The following is a 24,451-nucleotide window of genomic DNA, read 5'->3' on the forward strand; positions in this document are numbered from 1 at the left end:
TTTCAAGACTCCTAGGGCACCAGGGTTGAAGGGATGCTGCTGGACTCATATCACGCTTCTCAGAAGAGCCGCACATTTCCAGGCTGGGGTAAGACGCTGGTGGGCACGTCCCTCTTTGGGGGTCACAGTGTCTTGGAAGAGGTAGGGGTTCCCTTCTGCTATCAGCCAGCGGATGGAATGACTGTATGGGCCATGATGGTGCCCAGGTGTGGGCACTGATGTGATCTGTGGGAAGCAAGGGAGGGCCCGTGTTTGTCTCAAAAAGTCAGTCAGTCTTAGACAGGAGACCACTCAGGAAACTCAGGCATCTTGCCTCCAATACCCAACTGGGAAAGGGCAACCTCCCCAGGCCCCTTGAGGACCTCATCTCAGTGGCTGGGTCCTGCTCCCTTCCTCCAGCTGACCTCGGCTTTTCTCCCTTTTGGTCGCTGTGCTGAGGGCTTCTTTCACCAGCAGCACCTGATCCTGGCACTGGCAGAATTACCCGAAGGAAGAAGGCTGATCGAATTTCCTTGCGGGGCTCAGGCCCTCGGAGGTTTTAGAGAAAAGGTGCCGTAGTGAGGGACCGTGAGGGCTGCAGAGATTAATTAACGCGGGAGAAAGAGACACGGTCACCTACCTGCACCTACACCGAGGCCTGGGTAAGGCGGGGGTCTTGCTTTTCCGCAGGTAGCACCACGAAACACAGGTGCTGCCTTAAGGTGCATTCTGTGCGTGGTCTCCGACAGAGGAGACTGAAAGGGACGGAATATTCTATTTCTGTATATTCAGTCATTTAAATGTTGTGATTTGGTCTTATTCCAACTGGATAATTTCGCTACTGTATTTGGACGGGCCACTCAAATAGAATTACGATTTCCCCCTCACCTGAAGGCAGACGTGTCCTGAGAGCTGGGCCGGCAGCAGCTCTAGACACACGGCGAGTTCCCCAGCGGCGGACTCGTGCTGGACCGGCGCGCCCTTCCCGACGCCCGGCGGCTCAGGTCAGGCGGCGGTCAGGCGGCGGGGCGGCGGGGGCCGTCGGAGCGAGGCTGCGCGCGGGCCCGGAGGCGCCGCGGGCCCAGGTGGGCGGGCCGGCCGGCCGGGGCGGGGTCCCTGGCGCCCGCGCGTCCTCGCGGCGTCCCGGGGGCTCAGCCGCCTCCGCTCGTGGGAGCCGCGCGCGGAGCGGCGGGGACGCGCTCGGGGGGGAGGCGTCCGCGGCCGGAGCGCGGGGCTGCGTGAGCGCGGCGACCCGAGGGCCGAGCGGACCCGGGGACGCGAGGACCCGCGCGGGCCGGCATCACTGCATCGCCCCGCGCGTCTCCGGGCCCAGAGGTGAGCTCCGGGCGTTCGAGGCGCCGTGCTTGGGAGCGAGGACGGTGCTCCTGGGATCTCGTGTCCCTGGGGGCTCCGGGCCGCAGTCCGGGGACGGTTCCAAGGGGCGCGGATTTCGGGAACCGGGGGAAAGGCGGGCGTGCTCTCCGCCCCTCCTGGCACCCGCGGCGCGTCTGCCGGCGCGGGCGGCAGCCAGAGGCCCGTCCCCCGGGGCGGGCATCAGCGGGCCCTGGGCCCTCGGCGCCGCCGGCCTCGCGCGCTGGCTCGGGCGCGGCCAAAGTTTGCCTCCGGGGCCCAGCCGGTTCTCTCGCCCCCGCAGCCCGCAGGTGTCGCCTGTCCTCGCCCCGCAGCTGCAGCCGCCCGACATGGACCCGCCGGTCCAGATCTTCCGCGGCGAGCCGGGCTCCACCTGCGCCCCGAGCACCTGCCTGCCCCCCAACGGCAGCGGCCGGGTCCCGGGCTGGGCCGAGCCGGACCGCAACAGCAGCGCGGGCGCCGAGGACGCGCCGCCGGAGCTCGAGCACATCTCGCCGGTCATCCCGGTCATCATCACGGCGGTCTATTCCGTGGTGTTCGTCGTGGGCCTGGTGGGCAACTCGCTGGTCATGTTCGTCATCGTCCGGTGAGCGCGGGGTCCGGGCGCCGCAGTGGCCGCAGCAGGGAGGGAAGGTCGGGCCGGCCACCAGGACGCGCGGAGGGACGCCCGCCCGGTAACGGGGACCCCGTTCCGTCGGGCTCCGCAAAGTCTCAGAGCGTGGCCTCCTAGAAGTGAGATTTCCTGGGAGAGTTTTTGGTGCGGGACTTCGAGGTTCGCAGAGGGCGAATCCGAGCAGCCGGAGGTGTCTTGAGGATTTAGGAGTGACCCTCCCTGCCCCCCAGACCCCTACTGAAAACCCTACGGACAGGGAGAGTGCAGGGGGTGTCCCTGCAAGGGGCAAAGCCAGTGTCTCGTGGGAACCAAACTGGTCCATCTGCCTGGCCTCTTGCCTCGTTGCCTGCGCCCGTTTGGAGCACTTCGTTTTGCCCTTTGCAAATGTTTCTTTAGATAAAATTCATGCCCATCTAATGCACTGGAGATAATTCAGAATTTCCTGTGGCTCGTCAGACTGGTGGTATGGTTTATGAAGCAAAGCCAGCATACTATTCAGGGTTGCTGGTATCCATACACGAGCCTTTTTAGTACTGATATGCCATCTTATTTGTTTAGAATACCAGTGACTTTTGTACATAAGCCACCTAATATTTATCTGTTAAAGTACAGCTGCTGGAGGTTTCCAAAAATTGTTTTGCTTTTTATCTCCCACGGTGAGAACTGAAGGTTTGATTTTATTGTTCTTTTGTGGATACATTGACGTCAACTTCCAGTAATAAATATCCAAATATCCGCGTATATGCTAATTTTCTGGTAAGTGAAGTGATTTCTCTTTTGGCCTCTTGCAACAAAAGAAACAAGAGGAAAAAAAAATCCTAACATTGTCTGGATGCTCTTTGAGAAGTTTCCGTTTCTGGCAGACTTAATGCTCTGCAGTTGCACCTTTGAGAGTGACTACGAAGCTGAGATTCCTTTGAGAAGTTCCTGTGAAATAAAGGAAGGCTGCAAGTCACGCTGTTTAGGGACATTGAAAGGGTGAAGAACTAATTTCTCTTTATTATGAACTTTAAGAACAGTATCTGCAGTAGCATGAATCTTTCAAACACCCCTTTCTCTCCGCCTCTCTCTCTCTCTCCCTCCCTCCCTACCTCCCTCTCTCTCTCTCTCTCTCTCTTTATTGGAAATGTCGGGTCTTTTATCCTCATCTGTGCTCTGGAACTGAAAACCATCATTTAAGCTTCCGAATACATATTATAAAGCTCTTTTCACCTACAATTAGCGTCTCTAGCTTGGTAACCTTGCTTTTCATAATTGCTTATTGCATTTTACAGGACTTCTATCAGTGATTAGTACAAGATACAGAAGGAGGAATATTTTAAAAGCACATTGTTTTCCTAAGTCATTAGTAATTTTAGGGCTGCTCTCCATTAGAGGGAAGATTATAGTGACCAAAGGAAAAGAAAAGACAGCTGTATTCTAGACTATAATTAAATTTTTTAGAAGATCTTTGCTACAGCGGCCATTGTCTTATAATAAAACATTGTTACAGAAAAAGAGGGTGCTAAGAACAAACCCACTCTGTTCCTTCTCCTATCATATTTCAGTGCTTGAGTGAAACAGATACATCTTATTGTCACTTGAATGAGAACTTGAAGCTTTGAGGTTGAGAAGGGCTTCTTAGTGGCTCTACAACTTTTTATATAGCCCTGCAGTCTAGGATTAAAAAGAATAAAGAATCTTAAAATATATGCAAAGGGAACTCCACGGGGAGCATTAGACATGTCAGAAAGAATCATTGTAGATTGACTAGGATTTTTAATGATAAATATAAAAAAGTATAATTATAAATTGAATATATCTATTCCAAAGATATCCAAGATTAAGATTTGTGTGAAAGGGATAAATTCAGCTAAAAATACAATAGGAGTTAGAGAGTTCACATAACATCATCCATCCTCCCACCCCACTTGATAGTAAATGAAGACGGAAGAGTTCTATTCTCATCCTGGAAAGCCAACCTACTGAAACAATAGTTGGCTTAAACCTATGGCTGAGAGCATTACGGAGCATTTTGTTCAAGCTGATACAGGGTCAAAGAATTGAAAAATGAAACCTCAGAAGGAAACTTGATGGACTTGGGTTTATTTTGCTCAGGAGAAAAAAGGGCTGAAGATGGTTTGCAGCAGGCGGTGGTTTGCTCATCAGAAATCAGAACAGAACCAGAGTGTGGAATTCAAGTGCAGCTTCTGTGATTGACGTCGAGGGCTGACCAGCATCACTTGAAAAGATGGGGGATCACTTTTGAGAGGGACATTATTTTTCTTAACGTCTTTATTGGAGTATAATTGCTTTACAATGTTGTGTTAGCTTCTGCTGTATAACAAAGTGAATCAGCTATACGTATACCTACATCCCCATATCCCCTCCCCCTTACGTCTCCCTCCTACCCTCCCTATCCCACTCCTCTAGGTGGTCACAAAGCACCGAGCTGATCTCCCCGTGCTATGCGGCTGCTTCGCACTAGCTATCTATTTTACATTTGGTAGTGTATATAGGTCAGTGCCACTCTCTCACTTTGTCTCAGCTTACCCTTCCCCCTCCCCGTGTCAAGAAGGACGTTATTTTAAAATATTGTACATGCAAAAGAGTCCTGGTTGAGTTCTCTAGGAAGTCACTCTGGAGATGGAATTTGGACGCTTGGATGGCAGGGCAGGTGCAGGTCTGGGATGGCCAGCTCAGACCTGGGGAGAAAGTGAGGGTTGTGGAAAAAGCTTTGAATGTTTTTAGATCTGCCTTACACATAGCTTTTCCCACCCTGAACACCTGGAATGCTGTCCAGTATCTTCTTTTTTTTTTTTTTTTTTTTTTTAAAGGGGACTTAATCAGTGAAGGCAGTTTACAAGTAGAGGGTTTTTTTTTTTTGTTTGTTTTTTGTTTTTTTTAATTAATTAATTTATTTTTGGCTGTGTTGGGTCTTCGTTTCTGTGCGAGGGCTCTCTCCAGTTGCGGCAAGTGGGGACCACTCTTCATCGCGGTGCGCGGGCCTCTCACTGTCGCGGCCTCTCTTGTCGCGGAGCACAGGCTCCAGACGCGCAGGCTCAGTAATCATGGCTCACGGGCCCAGCCGCTCCGCGGCATGTGGGATCTTCCCAGACCAGGGCTCGAACCCGTGTCCCCTGCATTGGCAGGCAGACTCCCAACCACTGCGCCACCAGGGAAGCCCTGTCCAGTATCTTCTGAAGATAATCTAGCATTTCAAGGATTTTCATCATTTAATGTGTAGCAACTGCTATAATTACCTAATGTTAGGGTACTTTAACCTTTCACTTTGAAAACCTTACAATTTAAGCACTCCAGCCTCCCTCTCCAGGCTTTGGGGTTTGTGGTCCTGGCGTAGGAAGTTCTTACCTCAGACCTTGATTCATGTCCTTAGTCCTACCAGCACCTTGGGGGTGCCCATGGTGTGACACTCCTCTCCCGGAGCTGAAGCTCCCACAGTCCGGATGCTCGTTTCGGCCTGGATGTCCCTTGACTCCCATGGGCATTTAGCATGCTGGACCAGTCTCACCTTCTCCTTGACTTCCTTCCGCATCCGCTGGGTTTCAGCCTCCATCACAGCCCCCTCTTCCCTGATGTTCCCTAAATGCTCCTCTTTTCCAGAGCCTTCTCAGCTCTCTTTGTCCTCACTTTGCACACCCTCCGTATTAGTCCGGATTCAACCAGAGGAGCAGAACCAGTAGGGGATGTGTGTGTTGAGGGTTCATTCCAAGGAATTGGCGTACGTGATCGTGGGGCTGGCTAGGCAGGTCTGCAGCCCCGAGCGCAGGCGTCAGGCGAGGCAGGCTACCCTCCCCAGGCAGAATCTCTTCTTTCTCAGGGAAGCTGCAGCCCTGTATTTAAGGCCTTTCAACTGATTGGACCAGGCCCACCAGATCATCTAGGGTCATCTTCTTTGCTTAAGGTCAACTGATTATGGACTTTAACCACATCTACAAAACACCTTCACAGCAGCAGCTTGGTAAGTGACTGAGTATTCAGAGACTGTAGCCTGGCCAAGTTGGCTTGTCAAACTGACATCACTCTCAGTGGTGTCGTCCATTCTTGTGGCCGTAACTGTCAGGGAAATTCTGACCGGTCCTAAGTCTGTGTATCTCTCCCACTTATTCATCCCCAGCTGCAGACTCAGCTGGCCTCCTTCCTTCTGGATGGCTCTGTGTGATTATCTCACAGGTAGCTCAGATTTCTAGACATCTGCCTGTATTAGTTTGCTAGGGCTGCCGTAACAAAGTACCACAGACCAGGTGGCTTAAACAACAAAAATGTGTTTTCTCACAGTTCTAGAAGCTGGAAGTTCAAGATCAAGGTGTTGGCAGGTTTGGTTTCTCCTGAGGCCTCTCTCCTTGGCTTGCAGACAGCTGCCTTCTCCCTGTGTCCTCACATGGTTGTCTGTGTGGACGACATCCCTACTCTCTGTGTCCTAATGTCCTCTTCTTATAAGGACACCAGTCATGTTGGATTAGAGCCCACTCTAATGACCCCATTTTACCTTAATTTTGCCTCATTTCACCTCTTTAAAGACCCTACTTTCAAATACAGTCACATTCTGAAGTACTGGGCGGGTAGAACTTGAACATATGAATTGGAGGGACACAATTCAGCTCTAAACACCGCTTATCCATTTTCTGTTCTCTTTAAGAAAACACTCTTCTAGCTTCAGTCTTTATGAAGTTACGTATATATATTTTTTCTTTTGTTTAATTTAAAGAAAAGCTTTACTCTTACAAAGGTATGTTTCTTTTTAAATTGAGTGTAGGGATAAACAAGGAAAAATTATTAGGAAAAAAATAACAGAAATCGGAAAATTATTTGGTCCTTGGTCTTAAGGTTTGCCTTTTCCTTTTCTCATTAGTTTTCATTAATACTTTGCTACCATAATAAAGACCTCTAGGGATCAGCGTTCTGCTGACTTTGCCCTCGGAGTAGAAGACTCTGGCTTCCCTATAATTCAGCTTGGGCAGTGTTGGAATTTGCCAAAAGAAGTCACTTTGTAAGGGGCTTAGAAAAAACCAGAACCACAAAAATACTCTGGAAATTGTTCCATTTTCTGAACTCAGATTTCTTCTCCAAAGGCAGCTAACCCACCCAAGCTTGCTGGGCCTGGAAGTTGTTCCTCACGAAGGTACCTGTTCTCTGGCTCACAAATTTGGGGGCAGGGTGTTTCTTCCCCAGGCATGACGGAAGTCCCATGCTCCACTCTGCTGAGACCATCTGACTCACTCAGGCCACCTCCGAGTCAGTGGGGACCCCATGCGTGAGCTTATGCCCGTCCCGCCAAAACTGTGTGGCGTAACCAATTTGGGGAAGGATGGGAGGGGGGATGGGGTGAGCCAGTCACAGTGTCTGCTACACTGCCTGCCTCTTCTCCATGCCAGGTGACCCAGTCCTCCTGCTGCAAGTGTTGCTGTAATCACTGCAGGTGTGTGTGCAACGTGTCCCAGCTTCTCTCAAATGTCACGGGAGCCGACCTTAGACAGTGTCACCAAGTGACACCTCGGGAGGTGTGGGAGGGAAGGCAGAGGTGTGCGGCTGTCCAACAGCAAGCAGTCTTACCTTAGGCTTTGGGTTAAAAAAATATGTTGTAATTTATCCTGAATCCTCTCTTTGAATCAACACCCAACATTTCCATTAAAGCAAGCATAGTAAAATAACTTCAGAAATTATTTTCGGAAGAGCCTATCATGAATTTCTGGAAGTAATTTTACTGTTTGACAAGCTCTTAAAAGAGAGAATTGGGGCTTCCCTGGTGGCGCAGTGGTTGAGAATCTGCCTGCCGATGCAGGGGACATGGGTTCGAGCCCTGGTCTGGGAAGATCCCACATGCCGTGGAGCAACTAGGCCCGTGAGCCACAACTACTGAGCCTGCGCGTCTGGAGCCTGTGCTCCGCAACAAGAGAGGCCGCGATAGTGAGAGGCCCGTGCACCGCGATGAAGAGTGGCCCCCGCTTGCCGCAACTAGCGAAAGCCCTCGCACAGAAACGAAGACCCAACACAGCCAAAAATAAATATAAAAATAAATAAATAAAATAAATAAATAAAAATGCAATAAAATTAAAAAAAAGAGAGAGAGAATTGGCTTCACTGCAACTGTTTATATGGATTAGCTAAATGGAATTATTTTCTTTGCTGTGGGACATCTGATCACAGAAGTCCAGATCCTCACGGAGCTGTTTCAGAGAGCAGAGACTAAACGGCTGCTTAAAAAGAAAGAAAGAAAGAAAGAAAGAAAACAAAACAGGAAAAAAGAAAAGGAAAGAAAGAAAAAAAAAAAAACCAAGGTGGTGATCAGGTATAGAGCTCTTAAGCTTTAACAGACTTGGGCAAAATTGTAGTCTTCAACATCCCTTTTGGATCGTGTTGCCTTTACAGTTTTTCCCAGTGCCTGTCTTAGAGTTAGTTTCAGGAGGGACTGACTTCTCACTGGGAGAAGGTAGCACCTCTCCATTTACAGTGTCTCTAGCTGTGTGTCTGGGGCAGCCAGCAGTGTCTTTGGGAGAACTGGGCAGTAGACGCCTCCTTTACTCCAGATTAACCTGTGGACACACTCAGTTGTCGCTGCCGGGGGTTGGGGGTTGAGGGTGGGAGGGTGACGGGGTGCTCTGTGCTCAGCTGAAACCCTAAAATTCTATGCCCGCAGGACGGTTCCCTTTCTAAGATTTGGCTTAACATGGTTTCAGTGGTGCAAGTTTTACAGGCTTAACAAGATACCGTGTTAACAAAAGATAGTTTCAGAATAACATTCATTTATTCCTTAACAGAAAATCAGCCAATGGTTTTTTGTTTCTTTCTTTCTTTCTTTGGAGGGGATGCTGGCTTTTGTCTTAGATAAGGAAAACTAACGTAAGAAGAATAGGTTTTAGGAGTGAGGCTAATATTATAAAAGGCTTATGTCTTGGTTTTTTTTTTTTTAACCCACTTCACTGGCCAAGCAAGTCAGAAATTAAATGAAAAATGAGAAAAACATAAAACGTGATGAATTGAGATACCCCAAAGGAACTGGTCTGGAGTTGAGCAGGGCAGCCTTCAGACTAAGAATGGCTGGAGTTACGAGGCTTTAACGATCGGCTGTAGCAATAGGAGCGATTTTCCAAGGTTCTGTTGAGTATTAACTCTTTTAACTTCACAAGGCAACTCTAAACTGCCTCTGCTTCGCTGTGTTGCTTTCCACCTACTGTAGGGGCACTTCCTTCCCGTGAAAGAGAGGGCAGGAGGGTAACCGTGTCACCTGTCTGTGGCACCCTGTGGTCCACCTTAGCTAGGTCAGTTTTCTGTATAAAAACGGAAGAATAACTTAAGAATTCTGTGTACTTCTAGGTATGCAGCTAGTTGTACACTAGGAAGCAACATGTCAGTCATTTGAGATTTGTAGTTTTCTACCAGGTGTGGTTGGGCGTGATAAACACTCACCCAGCGTGCACCACCGAACGCACTAGAACATTTCTTCTGGGTCTCAGGGCCGTGACTGCAGGGAGAATGAGTAGCTTCTGGGGCCCTGGCTATTGCAGTGAAAGCATTACTTCTGCATGCGCCTTCCTCCCCTTCTCCTGCTACCCTGCAAGGACCACCTGCCAGGACCCGGTGAGATGCCTGTCCGCCCTTCTGGCAGTCCATCACTACCAGCCTGGTACCTGCAGTCACAAGGGTCAGGACTGGGAGACACGGCCCACTCCTCTGTTCTCATGAAAGCTCTTGCTTTTTGCATGTAGGAGAGTATCAGGGACCTGATACCTATGTGAATATGACTCCTTTAAAATACTATAGATTGAGGCAATTTCAAAGTCAGATCACTGGAGAAACAATGGCTGAATTTCCCTTCTTTAAAAAAAAAAAAAATTAATAAGCTACTGCCCTTGAGTAAAGAACCATAATTTCAGTAGTAAGTAATCTAAAAGGATGTATAGCAAATTCATTTCATTGAGGTGAACTGGAAATATCTGGAGAATTTAATGAAGCAAACTTACTATGTTTTCAAATAAGCTCTCCTGAGAATTCACATCAGTACAGCCATCATGTCTGGTTATTTTAAATGTAAAATCTAGAATGCTGTGTGTCTGGAAAGCATGCCCAGGAGTATGAATAAATCATGCAGGGAAAAGAGTGCTGAAACCCATCTCTCACTGTGCTGTTCTCCCACCGCTGGTTAAAAAGGGTTGCATCTTCCCAGGTGCTGTAGAACTGTCCTTCTCCTGAGTTTGGTGTTTGGAGCCTTCGGACTCCTGGTGCAGCTCCAGGCTTGTGGGGTAGTGGCCAGGTTCCCGTGGGGCGGGAGCCTTCGATCACACTCGTTTTTTTCACCAGACCAGTGTTTGTTCAGGAGCTTTCTATTGGCCGTTAGCTATTTGCTGTATTAAAGGAGTCTCTTCAAAAAAATGACCAGTAGGGTGTTTGTTTTTTCATTATGTTGGAGCAGTAGTTTGATGACTACTCAGAAGGCTCAGATTTTACTTCCCACTGTCTCTCAAATTTGAGGAAATCACTTACTTCTTCACTGAGTTTCCTCACCTGAAAAAAAATGGGTATTGCTTATGGAAAACCTGAAACACCATGACGTGCTGACGGCATTTGTCCATCGAGGGGTAAAATGCTAATATTTTATATTTGCATTCCCTGGACCAGGCCCCGTTTCATCACGTCACATGTTTTCTGCCCTCATGATTCACACTAAACTACACTTATCAGCATGTTTTTCAACCTTTAGCTGCTAGAAGTAGCAGAATTCACAGAATCCCATTAGTCCTCTGATAAAATTTCTGACTCCTTAAGAATCTTTGGACTATGGTCCTGAATTCCTTTACGTATTAGGGATGGATTCCGAGAAGCACTGAGAATCATCTCTAAGGCTGCTTCCTCTTCAGAAGAAGTGGGGCTGCTGTATCTTGCAGGATTGCAGTACAGTTACTAGGACTGCGGTAGGTGATGAACGGTAACACCAACAACATAATAAGAGGGGCGGCAGCAGGATGATGGCCAGGAGGGCTGGCGTCCACTGCGTGGTTATCAGGTACCAGGTCCTGTGCTGAGTAATTTGAGGCACTGGGTAAGGTAATCATCGTGACATTATTGCCAGATGACATAAAGTTCCTAAAACAGTGCCTGTCACGTGAGTCCTCAGGCAATACTTAAAATGGTTTTTCTTCCTGGTGTTCAAGGTTCTCTGTGGCCTGACCCCCCCTTTTCCCATCCCAAGCAGCCTCCCATCACCCCCAGCAGGACCCATGGCCCTGAATGAGACTCCAGCCAGCAAACCTCCGTGTCCAAATCCTTCTCAAAGTGCACGAGCCTATCCAGGTTCTGCCTTCCGTGAAATGTGTCCTGATCTCTTCACTACACAGCGAACTTCCCCGCTGTCTACTTCTCTAGTTCACATCATGACTTTGGCTCGATTCGTTTGAAAGACCCTGGGGGCAGGGTCTGTATAAACTTCTTGTTCAGTGGGCTCAGTGCCCAGCGTATTGCTGTGCATGGGGCAGGCATTGAGACGTGCGGAGATGATGACAAGATGAGTCTGGGGAAGGCACAGGAGCGTGACTGAAGAGGGGGAGAGGATGTCAGGCTGGCGGACCAGGGCGGGTAAGAGCCGCAAGTAACCGGAATCCGCAGAACTGAACCGCCTCTGTGTTTAAAGATGTATGGTGATTAGCCGTCAAGATTATGGCTTTATTATGCTGCCCCGAAGCTAAAAAGCAGCTCCTGATTAAAGAAGCTTCATTTAAATTAAAAGAGAAACACTGGGGCAGTGCACCCCAGTAGCAAGGGACGGTAATGATCCAAGAGTGCTGTCTCCACCTGCATTGTCTGCGCCCAGCAGGTTCGGCTGCGGGGTCACAGGGTCAACGCTCCTCCTGCCGTCGCCTCACTTCTCTCGTGCAAGTGCCACGCTGTCCCAGAATCTCCACCTGATGACGCTGGTTCCCAAGAGCCCTGCAGGTAACTTTGTTCCCCTCGCTGTCACACGAGCGTGTACGGCTGCCAATTCAGAAGCCACGCCACCCCCAAGTCCCTGTGAAGAGAACCACGCTAGGAAGGTCTTGAGTCAGCGTGCGATGGGGAGCGCTGTCCGCTCGCGGGGACACCATCCGTGACGTTGCCCCGCGATGATGTCCTCACAGCTGGCGCCCTGGTCTCCCTGCTGAGCCCTCTTCCTGGCCGGCTCTCCACCTCCCACCGTCGTTTGCAGGCTTGCAACATTGACAAGTTCAGCGGGGACAGCCCGCAGAGTTTGCTCTTTTAATGCCATGTGCTCCTGGGGCCTGGACGCTGAACAGTGCGGCCACGCGCCGCCAGCCCACCTCCAGCTGCTGCACACAAGCCAAGAATTCCCACTCACATGGGGCCATTTTACTTGAAATACTTGCAACTTCTTAGAAAGCGGTGTGGATGGAACAGAGAATAACTTCCTATCTGATCGCAGTGAGAAAGCTTACTTGTTTGTTTTCACCAGCAGACACACAGTGACTGAAAGAACTCACTGCTATTTTGCTTTGGTTCAATGCAAACAATATCCAGGGGGGCTCAACCAGACTGTCTTTGGGGGTGGGGTCTTTTAATCCCGTGGCCACTGGATGCAGTCCAGTGTAGCGCATAAAAGACTGTCAATAGCTATGCGGTGAGCCCATAGTCTGCTACTTTTAATTATACCTGTTTAGTTCTCCCTTTCAGTGTTGTAGGCTTGGAAGCATGTGTCTTCCAGAACCCTGGAGGAGGGGCCGTGCCCTGCTGCCTCCTCCACATCCTCCCACTGAGTCCCTGCCTCTGCTGACACTGGAAAAATCGCTTTACTCACATGAGTCTACTTTCTTCAGCGATATTAGAGAAAAGACCTAAATCTCCTGGGCAACTCGAAGGGCAGTTGTTGTGAGAATCAAATAGGATACATGGAAGTCAAAGTTCGGGGCTTTGTAAATTATCAAGTGCTGGAGAGATGTAAAAATGCAGGGATGAAGTCAAACCCCTGGGTTTGAATTCCTGCAGTCCCTTTTATAACCATATTACTTTGAGAAAAGTACAGAACTCCAGCGATTCTCAGTGGCCTCATTTCTAGAGTAGGAATGCTGGTACCCACCACACAGAGTCACCGTGAGGACTACGTGGGATAAAGCACGTGGAATGTACAGCAGAGTCTGACACGGAGTGTTTTGAAGTAAATGGTTATTACCATTATTGTCATTAACGCGATCCACCTCAGTGCTGTGACGTTGGATGTTGGTGGATGCAGGGGGTACAGGAGGAGGGTGCAGGCATCTCTCTACGTCTCTGGCAGATGCCTGTAGCCCTTGGGGTGGTAACAGCGGTAGCTCCAGCATGAAGGATCTGGGCAGAGCTTGTTTCTCGGGGAGCATGGACTTTTGCTACAATTGGTATAATTACAATCTGTGTAATTTGTAGACATCTCTGTTGTAGCTAGTCATCTCTCTTTTTCTGAGATCTGATGACAGGATTTGAACTCTTTATAAGTTCAAGCCTGAAGCAGTTTCACACATCTAATTATTAAAAATATTGTTGAAAAGCTCAGAGCAAGTTATTATTCAGCATTTTATTGCTACTTAAAAGATGCATATTCTGTTTTATTGTAACTCATGTATCATTCCATTCATGGTCTTCTAGCAGTTAAGGTCCCAAGCTTCATTTTTACTATTATCTTTGATATTCAAGCTGAAATGGGTAAATACAACCAGGGGTGTTAACTAGAAACTATGTTCCCCTCTGCTTCCTGTGGTAACTGGTGGCTTCCACCCACACAAGAGCAGGGGACAGGAGTTGGAAACATGAAGTAAATTACACCTAGTCTCCAAATCAGGTGCTTTCCCTTAGTTGTCTCAGGCACTCCATGAGATAAGTGTTATGTTTCCTATTCTATAGTTGGGAAATGGAAGCTCAGGGTTTTCAGTGATCTCTCCAAAGTCTGTCAGTTGGAGGGAAAACTAAGGATTAGAACCCAGGTCCACCTAAATGTATGAGGCAGAGAACATCAGTCTAACTTCGTAAAGACAGAGGAGAATATCAGGTCACAAAACACGAGAGCAGAAGTCAAAGCTGTTGCCAACTCAAGTCTTTGCTAGTGTCAGGGATTGATAGAATAGGAGCCTGGCTTGTTAGATGCATTTTTCAAACATAAAACCATATTTTTAAGAAGACGATATTTGAACAGTTAGCATTTATTCATTAGAAACATTTGACTCTACCCTCCTACACCATTGGTGGGAATGTAAATTGGTGCAGCCACTATGGAGAACAGTATGGAGTTTCCTTAAAAAACTAAAAATAGAACTACCATATGACCCAGCAATCCCACTCCTGGACATATATCCAGAGAAAACTCTAATTTGAAAAGATACATTCACCCTAATGTTCATAGCAACGCTATTTACAATAACCAGGACATGGAAGCAACCTAAGTGTCCATTGACAGATGAATGGATAAAGAGGATGTGGTGTATATATACAATGGAATTTACCCAGCCATAAAAAAAATGAAATAATGCCAAAGTGAGAGAGTGGCATGGACATATATACACTACCAAATGTAAAATAGATAGCTAGTGGGAAGCAGCCGCATAGCACGGGGAGATCAGCTCTGTGCTTTGTGACCACCTAGAGGGGTGGGATAGGGAGGGTGGGAGGGAGACGCAAGAGGGAGGGGATATGGGGATATATGTATACGTATAGCTGATTTACTTTGCGATACAGCAGAAACTAACGCACCATTGTAAAGCAATTATACTCCAATAAAGATGTTAAAAAAAATGAAATAACGCCATTTACAGCAACACGGATGGACCTAGAGATTATCATACTAAGCAGAGTAAGTCAGAAAGAGAAAGACATATATCATATGATATCACTTATATGTGGAATCTAAAAAAATGATATAAACAAACTTATTTACAGAACAGAAATAGAGTCACAGACAGAGAAAACAAACGTATGGTTACCAAAGGGGAAGTGGGAGGAGGGATAAATTAGGAGTTTGGGATTAACAGATACACACTACTGTATATAAAATAGGTAATCAACAAGGACCTACTGTATAGCACAGAGAACTATACTCAATATTTTGTAATAACCTATAATGGCAAAGAATCTGAAAAAGAATACATATATATGTGTATTGATATATAGGTGTAACTGAATCACTTTGCTGTACACCTGAAACTAAGACAATATTGTAAATTAACTATACTTCAATTTAAAAAATGGTTTAAAAAAAAAAGAAACATTTGGCTCCGTCTCAGGAAATGCACTTGCTTAGTTATCTGTGCCTTTAAAAGCCTGTGCTCAGAGTCTTGGGCATATACATTCAATCACTTTCTAAAACTTATGGGCCATTTAATAATATTTGAGTAAAAAATGTAAAAGCAAAACATATTTTAGAATAAACTCCTCGCTCTCCAGATTAAAGCACTGTTTAGTTAACAGAGCATCAAAACGGAGGCCAAGAGATACTGACTTGGGTACAAGTGTTCACAATGCCTTCATCCAAGCACGGGCAGGAAGAGGAAACAGGCAAGGAGACTGGTGCTGGGGTGGGACCCTGAGTGCAGTGTGATCCTGTGTGTCGGGTATTTTGAGTCAGGTTGTCTCCTGCCTTTATCTCGTGTCCTGTCAGTTCGGTTTTATTGTCCTTGTTTCATGGGGCCTGAAACTCAGAAAAGTCGTACACTGAGTTCAGACTCAGGACTGTCTGACTTCAGACTGCAGTGCCTGCAAAAGGGGAGACAAGGCTGTTCTGTCACCACCTGTCACAGAAGTGTCATGTGGAAGTTTATGTATTGAACAGCACACAGGGATCAATAAATACCACTGATATTGACTTTATAGCCAAAGTAGAAGTAGTTTTCCATAACTGGCTCCTTACAAAGAACCTTTAATTAAAGTCAAGGCCCTAACATTGAAGTCTGGCTCTGTGTAGGTACACGGGACATGGCTGAATTAATTGTGATTAGGTTCACAAATGTGAGGTGTGTAGAAAGTCATTAATATATGGATTTTCCCAACATATTTTAGCATTTGGCCTCAGAAAACCCGCTGATGTAGTTTGGTACCTTTCATGCCCTGTAGCTCTCTAAGGAAGCATTCTCTAAGTAAAACAATCTTCTTAATTCAGTTTTAGTAGAAAATGGAATTGTTCTAAGCTTCATGTTAAAACTGAAAGAAATAATTTGGGCTTAAAGGCAATATTTCTGACCTATTTTGAAATTTTCTGTTCCCTCAATTGGAAAATGAAACACATTGTGTGTTTTATAAATCTCTCAAGATGAAAGTAAAGGAAAACAGATTTCTTTCTCACCTACCATACCAGATTATGTTTTATGTTATACTGTGAATAAGGGAAGAACTCAGCCTGCTTTTTTTACATAATGCATTTAAAATGAAAAGCTAGTGGGACACTGGTAGATAAAAATCAACACTTAGTTGTGTTGTAGTCATTGAAATTGAATGTATTTAAAACTAAAAACCATTTTAAAAGACATAATTACAAAGAGTGATTTCTCAAAGTAAAGTTGGGTAAACCTTCCTCGAGGAAAAGTTGGGTAGGTTTTATCTTTGTTTTACACAGTGAAAAACAATAAAGCATTAAAAAATGAACAAAGCCAAGCAGTCCTGGGTAGGATTAAAATGAATTGTCAGTCACAAAATAAAGAGCTGTATCACACGCAAGTCTGTTGAAAAGATCTATATGTATGTTCATCTGTCTGTCTGTACTCGTTTCTTTACCCTTTTAAAATTAAATAGATTTTGGAACAAAGCACTAGAATAAAAGCTAAATAAAGTCAGAAATGTTTGCCCATTTTTCTACTACCCCTAATGTCTAGAACAGTCCTTTTACACATTAGATGATAAATACGTAAAGAATAAGTGAATGAAAAACATTCAATAACCCAGCAGCACATTTACATCATGGGTATGACGTGACAATGGAGAGAAATAATCTTGTTTCTTGCCTTTTAGGTACACAAAGATGAAGACAGCAACCAACATCTATATATTTAACCTGGCTTTGGCAGATGCTTTGGTTACCACGACCATGCCCTTCCAGAGCACGGTCTATCTGATGAACTCCTGGCCCTTTGGGGATGTGCTGTGCAAGATCGTCATCTCCATCGACTACTACAACATGTTCACCAGCATCTTCACCTTGACCATGATGAGCGTGGACCGATACATCGCGGTGTGCCACCCGGTCAAGGCTCTCGACTTCCGCACGCCCCTGAAGGCAAAGATCATCAACATCTGTATTTGGATCCTGTCTTCGTCTGTTGGCATCTCTGCCATAGTCCTTGGAGGAACCAAAGTCAGGGAAGGTAAGGGCAGCTTTTTAAATTTCATTAAAAAAATGTTTATTTTATCATTGTTCGTAAGAGAAATAATTTTTTATTGAAGTAGAGTTGATTTACAACGTTGTGTCAGTTTCAGGTGTTCAGCAAAGTGATTCGGTTAAATCATTTCACTTTTTAGAATGTAACTTCTAATTACACAAACTCTTAATTTGGAGTGAGTAGGACACATATCTAGAAGAAAAGACAAATGCCAATTGAAATATAATGCTAAATTCACGGAAGATGAGAAATAAAACAGTTTTGTGTTCCTTTCCACATCTACACACAGGATGGGATAATGGCATGACGGGAACACAGACACCCAAGCTATCCGCTATTCAGAAAGTGCTTATTGGAATCTGGAGGGGTGGGGATGAAATAAGGAACCATAGTCGTGTGGAATTTTAAAATACAATTTGTTGCGTCCTGGCGATTCTAAGATACACCTCCTTGCTCCTCTCCTTTCTCCCTAAAAAGCACCCTAAGTCATTAGAGTCATGCTGGCTATTTACTCTTTTTCCTTAGGGGTTAACCTCCAGGCCACTATCCTGGCAGCTTCATTTGGGTGTAGCCCATTCAAAATTAGGTTCACAGATGGATGGTAGTACAGAGAAGCAAAACCATCAGATTTTGGACTTGTTACTTTTTACCCCATGCAAACAGGACATCTGATGTTTTCCCTGTATTTCTAGGACAGTGGTTCTGACCCTGGGACGTGTGTTGGAATCACCTGGGTACGTTAGAAAATACTGCCGCCTGGTCCCACTCTGGAGGGTCCGGTTTAATTGACCTGAGGCATAGTTGGTGTGTCAAGATTTTTAAGATCTCCCCAGGTGACTCTGACCTGTAGCCAAGGTGAGAACTACTGCTCTAGGAGCTTAGCTTTACTTGTAGAAGATAAAGCTGTGAAAATATCTTTGGTCTTAGTAGAAATTCATTGGGGGTAGGGGAGCAGAACAATCACTTCAGACTTTATAAATGCTATTTATTGCTTTAGCCGTTGTCTAAATGCTCCAGTTTATTTTGGAGGTTCAGGACACCTGTGAGTACAGATAAGTAGGGACTTTCCAGGTCGCAGTGAAAAGGCAGGTGCTAAAATCATAGCTTATCCTGCATAGTACACATTTTTAAATGAAGCATAATCTTTTTCCTCTTAAACTACAAAATGAGTTTACAGCATAAGCACTGCAAGTGTTAAGCTATAATACTTGGTACATTTTAAGAAAAGCCAAACTTTACCAGAGAAGCACTTTAAAATATGATTAATTACACACAGGATTTTGTTTCTTCATACACACAACACATGAAATAAAATTTCAGGAAACTCTTCTGAGCCCTAGGGGTTGGTGCGTAATAACTTAGGTTCAAGAGGAGATGCCGCGTATGTACTGTGAGGGTGAGAACAATGGGCTAAATAACAAAAGAAGATGGATGATTTTTTTCCCAGGGCAAACAAAGAATTGATTTTTACAGTTATACTTGTGAACAGTTATGTTATACTTGTCGACGTAACCACTACTCCTGTAATCATTGTCAGAAAATGACATTCTAGAAGAAATGGATTTCAGTTTGGTTTTTGAAAGGAAATGAAGATAGATGTGGGTTTTCCAGGAAGGAGGTGCTGGAGATGGACGAGTGCAGATGCAATGCAAGAAAAGATCCCCCAGTGTCAGCAGAAGATTAGTCTGTGCGGCAAAGCTAATAGAGGAAGAAATGAGAGAAGATTAGTCTTGTAGGAGGGCTCCATCCTTTCCGTGTGTCTTTTACTTTGTGGAGCGTGCTTTGTTTATGTGATGAAAGATTGTCTCCAGACCGGCTAGCGTGCTCAATTTGGAGCGTGCTTCACACTGCATGTCAAGACCCCTGGGTGACCAAGAAGAGAACTTTAGGTGATCTCCACACACTGTATCAAAGCTGATTGGCATTGGCATTTTTTTTTTTTTTTTTGGCTGCGTTGGGTCTTCATTGCTGCATGCAGGCTTTCTCTAGTTGCGGCAAGCGGGGGCTACTCTTCGTTGTGGTGCGTGGGCTTCTCATCGCGGTGGCTTCTCTTGTTGTGAAGCACGGGCTCTAGGCGCACTGGCTCAGTAGTTGTGGCTCGCGGGCTCAGCAGTTGTGGCACACGGGCTTAGTTGCTCTGCGACATGTGGGATCTTCCCAGACCAGGGCTCGAACCCGTGTCCCCTGCACTGGCAGGTGAATTCTTAACCACTGCGCCACCAGGGAAGCCCCTGTTCTGCTGCTCTCGAGTGAAATGTTTTGTGTATATCTGTTGAGTTCATTTTATTTTTAATGTTTTCAAGTCTGCCATTTCTTTACTGATTTTCTATGTGGATAATCTACCCGTTGTTGAAAGTGGGATATTGTAGTCCCCTACTATTATTGTATTGCTGTCTATGCCTCCCTTCAGTTCTGTTTATATATACTTTATATATTTAGGTGCTCAAATGTTGGGTGCATATATATTTACAATTGTTTATCCTCTTGATGAATTGACCCTTTTATCATTATATAAAATCGCCTCTTGTGACAGCTTTTAACTCAAAGTCTGTTTTGTCTGATGTAAGTATAGCTAGCTACTCCTGCTCTCTTTTGGTTTCCATTTTCACTGAATATCTTTTTCTGTCCCTTCACTTTCAGCCTATATATGTCTTTAAAGATAAAGATGCACTCTTTTTCCTGAAGTCAAACATTTAATAAAAATGGATGCTTGGACTTGGATTTCCTTGGTGGTTGCCTCAGTACTCTCCTTTCCCCTTGTAGGTATAAGTTCAGCTTCATGGACATTCCTGAGGATATTTACAACTCTATCACTGGATGTTTTCCAAAGTCTTGTAAAAGTCTTGTAGTTGATTATTTCACCCATTCATTTAACGTTTTTTGAGCTCCTACTACATGCAAGAGGAAGTTGATCCTCAGAGTTAAAAGATGTCTCCAAATTATAAACATCAGCCCTTACGTTGCCTTGCTTATCTTAACAGGTTACTCTTCCGTAAAAACTACTGTACTGAGTCCATATTTTCAAGGGTTTCCTTGTGGTATTAATTTGTTTATTTAGCAAATTATTCTCCTCAAACACCATATATTCCTGCCTCCCTATGTGGCAGGGACTGAATATTATTCAAGGTGGATTGGGTACCTACCCTAAGGTAGTTTACATTCTGGATGGAGAGAAAAATGTTAGGAAAGACAACACATTATTATAGAAGAGCTTCTGTCTGGTTTCTGTCTAGTGGTCTTATTTCCATAAACACTAAAGCAAAAAATAAGAGAGATGCTTGTTTGTTTCTTGGAGTCTTCCTAGTAATGGTACTTTGGACAATGGCTTTTTTAGGGAATCAAAAATTACAAGTTATTCTGGGAGCTTTCATTTACTATTGAAAGGTTTGATATGGTATTTAGTTGATAGAAAATGACTCTAAGATAGTCATCTCTCTTAATTGGCCAAAATGATTATACTCTTTGTGTTTTAAAGTATGTCTAATCGAAATTCTAAGATTTTGTTTTACTAAGGGATATATGATTAAGGGCACATGAAGATGTTTTAGAAAACACTACTAATAGAGCCGTTTCACTATTTGAAAAATATTCTTATACTGTTTTTGAAGCGGATTTTCCAGTGTCAGAAGAAAATATTTTCATTCTAAAAATTATAACTTAGTATTGTTCATGATTCCTTTACCTGTAAAGAAGAATCAGGACAAAGAGAGTTTAGCCTGCTCTGTGCTCAGTGGCTGATGCTTGGGGAAAAGGGAGCCTGGGAGTGGTGAGCGGGTCCCCAGTGAAAGTTCTGTATTATAAAATGTTCTCATCCTGGGTCTCTGCTCTTTCTAATATTATGGTCACTCCAAAGAGAATACTGTCCAGCAAAGAGAAGCAGAGCAAATAAAGCCATTTTCTAAGTAATCCTATAAACATAGTCGTTTTACCTGTTACATAGTCAATGTTGGCAAAAGTAAAAAATGTGTCTGATTTATGAATTTCCTTGATGATGACGATGACGGTGATTCTCTTCCTCCTTTCCCTCCCCCCCCCCTTCTATTTTCTTCTCCTCCTTTTCGTCCTCCTCCTTCTCTTTCTTCTTCAAAAGTTTACTCATGTTTTAACAATGCTCTCAGCCACAATGACCACCATCGGTTCCATTAAATCACAACAGCTGGGTCATATTTAGACAAATTTTGTTTAAATTTTTATCGACCCACATAGTGATTTCTTGTAAACCACTTAATGTTTTTCGGACAAGTTGGCTTTTGTTAAATTGAATGGCTAGATTTGAAATATTTAATCATCTATTACAAATAGATACTAGCTTTTATTGTCAGAGCCTTTGATCTGGGAGAATTGTTAATGTATGGAAATGCAAATAAGTACTCATGCTATAAATGAACAATTAGCTCTTCTGAAAATCATCCTTGTCAAAATCATCTGCGTCAAACCATTCCACAACGAGATAATTCGTATCGCTGGCTAATCGTATTTATTCTGTAGCATTGTGTTTGTTAGCAGTGAATGGTGACCCTCTGGCTTATTTGTTCTATGTGCAAAGATAGCATGGTTAATATGCATGGCATTCATTCCTAACTGGTGATCTGCTTCAGGTAACAGCGTCTCACCATAATTGGACCTTTGCAACCGAAGGCATTAAAACTCACATATTTAAAACCCTTGGCAGCCACGGCGCTAACGATTGTTGTTGCTTTTGTGGTTTTGCTTTGTCACCTCCTCCAGACATGGATGTCGTCGAGTGCTCCTTGCAGTTCCCGGACGACGACTACTCCTGGTGGGACCTCTTCATGAAGATCTGTGTCTTCGTCTTTGCCTTTGTGATCCCTGTCCTCATCATCATCGTCTGCTACACCCTCATGATCCTGCGCTTAAAAAGCGTCCGGCTTCTTTCCGGCTCCCGAGAGAAAGACCGCAACCTCCGTCGCATCACCAGGCTTGTCCTGGTGGTGGTGGCGGTCTTCATCATCTGCTGGACCCCCATCCACATTTTCATCCTTGTGGAGGCTCTGGGGAGCAGCTCCTACAGCACGGCCGCGCTCTCCAGCTATTACTTCTGTATCGCCTTAGGCTACACCAACAGCAGCCTGAACCCCATTCTCTATGCCTTTCTCGATGAAAACTTCAAGCGCTGTTTCAGGGACTTCTGCTTTCCAATTAAGATGAGGATGGAGCGCCAGAACACTGACAGAGTCAGAAACACCGTTCAGGATCCCGCTCACCTGAGGGATGCTGATGGGGTAAATAAACCAGTATGACTAGTCGTGGAGATGTCTTCCTGTAGTTCTCCAGGTAGAGAGGAGTTCAACGATCTAGGTTTAACTCAGATTTCTACTGCAGTCTGAGATGGAAGGGCAGCAGTTTTAACAAACTTTTAGAAATCTCATGGTCCGAGGTGGTGAGATGCAGCCTGCGTTAGCGACCCAGGTCAGTGGAGACATCAAGGCTGTGGGGACAGAGCGCAGGAGGTCTGAGCGAGCAGATGCAGCCCCTGTCCAGGGAGGGGAAGCGAGGCTGACTCCCAGTTCCTTTGAGGGACAAAGAAACGAGCCTTTTCCTTCTGGTTGCCTAGATTTAGTTCAGGACCCATCTGCTGTGACCTTCCTATGCAACGTGCTGTCAAAAGTTCTGTTTAGGAAAAAAGAAAAGAAAAATAAAGTGGTTTCAGAGCTTAGCGGGCATCCAATCCAGACACTTAACACTGACTGCAGCAACCTCATTAAGAAGGAAAACCGTGTCCAGGGCCCGTGCCCAGCTCGCTTAACGCCGTGTGGACACACATCTCCTGCGGCTGCGTGGTGAGGAGTTCGGCTTAAGACACCCACACCCGGGGTGTCTGCTGTTCACGTGTAGTAGAAAATTGTCCTGATGTTTACAAAGTCATTTAAACCTGCAAAAGGTGGTTGTCGTCTAACCTCTTGAAAACTATGGTTTGTTTGTTTGTAGCATGCTATTCAGATAAATAACCTCATGATAAAGCATGTCCCGATGTCAAGAGACACAAAGTGGTTTAAATACCACCAACTTTACATATAGTTTCATCTGTAAATAATAGTGTACGTACAAATAAGGAATGGGCTTGCCTCCCCGCCAAGTGGTTTCCCGAGGGCACGCTGATGAGATCCCAAGTCGTTCAGGGTTGATGCCGAGATATTTTGCTGCTGCAGAAGCTTCTGTCTGGGAATCAGTCACGGCGCCATGACTCCCTGAGCGCCCGTTAGCCCTGTAATGGGTGTTCTGAGCCCAGAACTCATGTGTTAATGAATCAGGAAATATTTAACTCGCTCCCAGGTTGTAGCCTTGGCAGAATCTAGCTTATAAGCAGCATCTCTTTATGAATATATCGCCGTTATCAGATTCTCTCTATTCATGGAAGGAGGACGTCTTGCTCATGTAAATCTTGAGGTACTATTTTGTGGCTTTCAGCGAGAAGTAAAATGGATCCTAATTGTGGGCTGAATGAGGACATCATGTCGCTCGCGGTGCTTGGGCACACCTAGCACCGTGTGGCACGAGGAGCACACCTGCTGAGGATAATGCCAACGGGCAGCACATTTAGGGTAATTTTGCGAAAACTTCCAGATGACATATAAATTCCTCTTTCTTTCCCCTGAAACGTATGGTTTCAAGGTAATGGCTTTTTCTGCAATTTGCCTGGGCAGAAGAAAGGGCTAATTTAGAAATAACACCCATCTCTTCTTTAAGCCTGTATGTTATTAGGGCAGCATCCTGTGGAATTTATAGGAAAATCGAATGTATAGACTATATAGCTACCGACATCACTACATCGATAAGTTCTGTTCACCGAGTACTTTCTCCCTTGTGTGTGTACTCTCTCCTTTTGGAAACATACCTTGCATGGAAGAGTTCGTACGTGGTTTCAGAATTTTACTGGGACGATGTCTGCCTACTTCGCAGGTTTTCATGGCACCTAGCACAGCTGAGTGAAGGCAGGGGGGCAAGGCTTTCCCGGATGAAAATGAAGGGCTCTTTTGAGCGTTTCTTACATTTCATTGATTCTCTTAGGTGTCCTTGTATTCTTATAACTAAAAGTACATAGGAATGGCTTAAATACTGATGGTTAAAAATTTTGGCCATCATACGGGGGCGATATTTAAATGGAGGGTTCCAGGAACAAACCCTGCTGATGTGGGAAATATGGCAATCT

The 24,451-nt window shown here is 45.4% G+C and overlaps 1 protein-coding gene across 2 annotated transcripts; it reads left to right on the plus strand.

The window, feature by feature from the left end:
* The first annotated feature begins 1,679 nt into the window (after positions 1-1,679).
* OPRK1 (opioid receptor kappa 1) lies at positions 1,680-22,591 on the plus strand. 2 transcript variants are annotated; one of them, XM_028163165.2, is made up of 4 exons: positions 1,680-1,936; positions 16,913-17,265; positions 21,033-21,043; positions 22,026-22,591. In XM_028163165.2, exons 1-4 carry the CDS (start codon positions 1,680-1,682, stop codon positions 22,539-22,541), a joined length of 1,137 nt encoding a protein of 378 aa, XP_028018966.2. In that variant the 3' UTR covers positions 22,542-22,591. The 2 variants fall into 2 exon arrangements, with proteins under 2 accessions (XP_028018966.2, XP_007168673.2); XM_007168611.2 differs by lacking the exon at positions 21,033-21,043 and having other exon boundaries at positions 22,009-22,591.
* Positions 22,592-24,451: the final 1,860 nt, after the last annotated feature.

The sequence above is a fragment of the Balaenoptera acutorostrata genome, chromosome 17 (assembly GCF_949987535.1).
Source record: "Balaenoptera acutorostrata chromosome 17, mBalAcu1.1, whole genome shotgun sequence".
Taxonomy (NCBI): Eukaryota; Metazoa; Chordata; class Mammalia; order Artiodactyla; family Balaenopteridae; genus Balaenoptera; species Balaenoptera acutorostrata.

Coding starts and splice junctions, on each gene's coding strand:
- OPRK1 (XM_007168611.2), top strand. CDS start 1,680: ATGGACCCGCCGGTCCAGATCTTCCGCGGCGAGCCGGGCTCCACCTGC. Junction 1,937..16,912: donor GTCATGTTCGTCATCGTCCG/GTGAGCGCGGGG, acceptor CTTGCCTTTTAG/GTACACAAAGATGAAGACAG. Junction 17,266..22,008: donor AGGAACCAAAGTCAGGGAAG/GTAAGGGCAGCT, acceptor CACCTCCTCCAG/ACATGGATGTCGTCGAGTGC.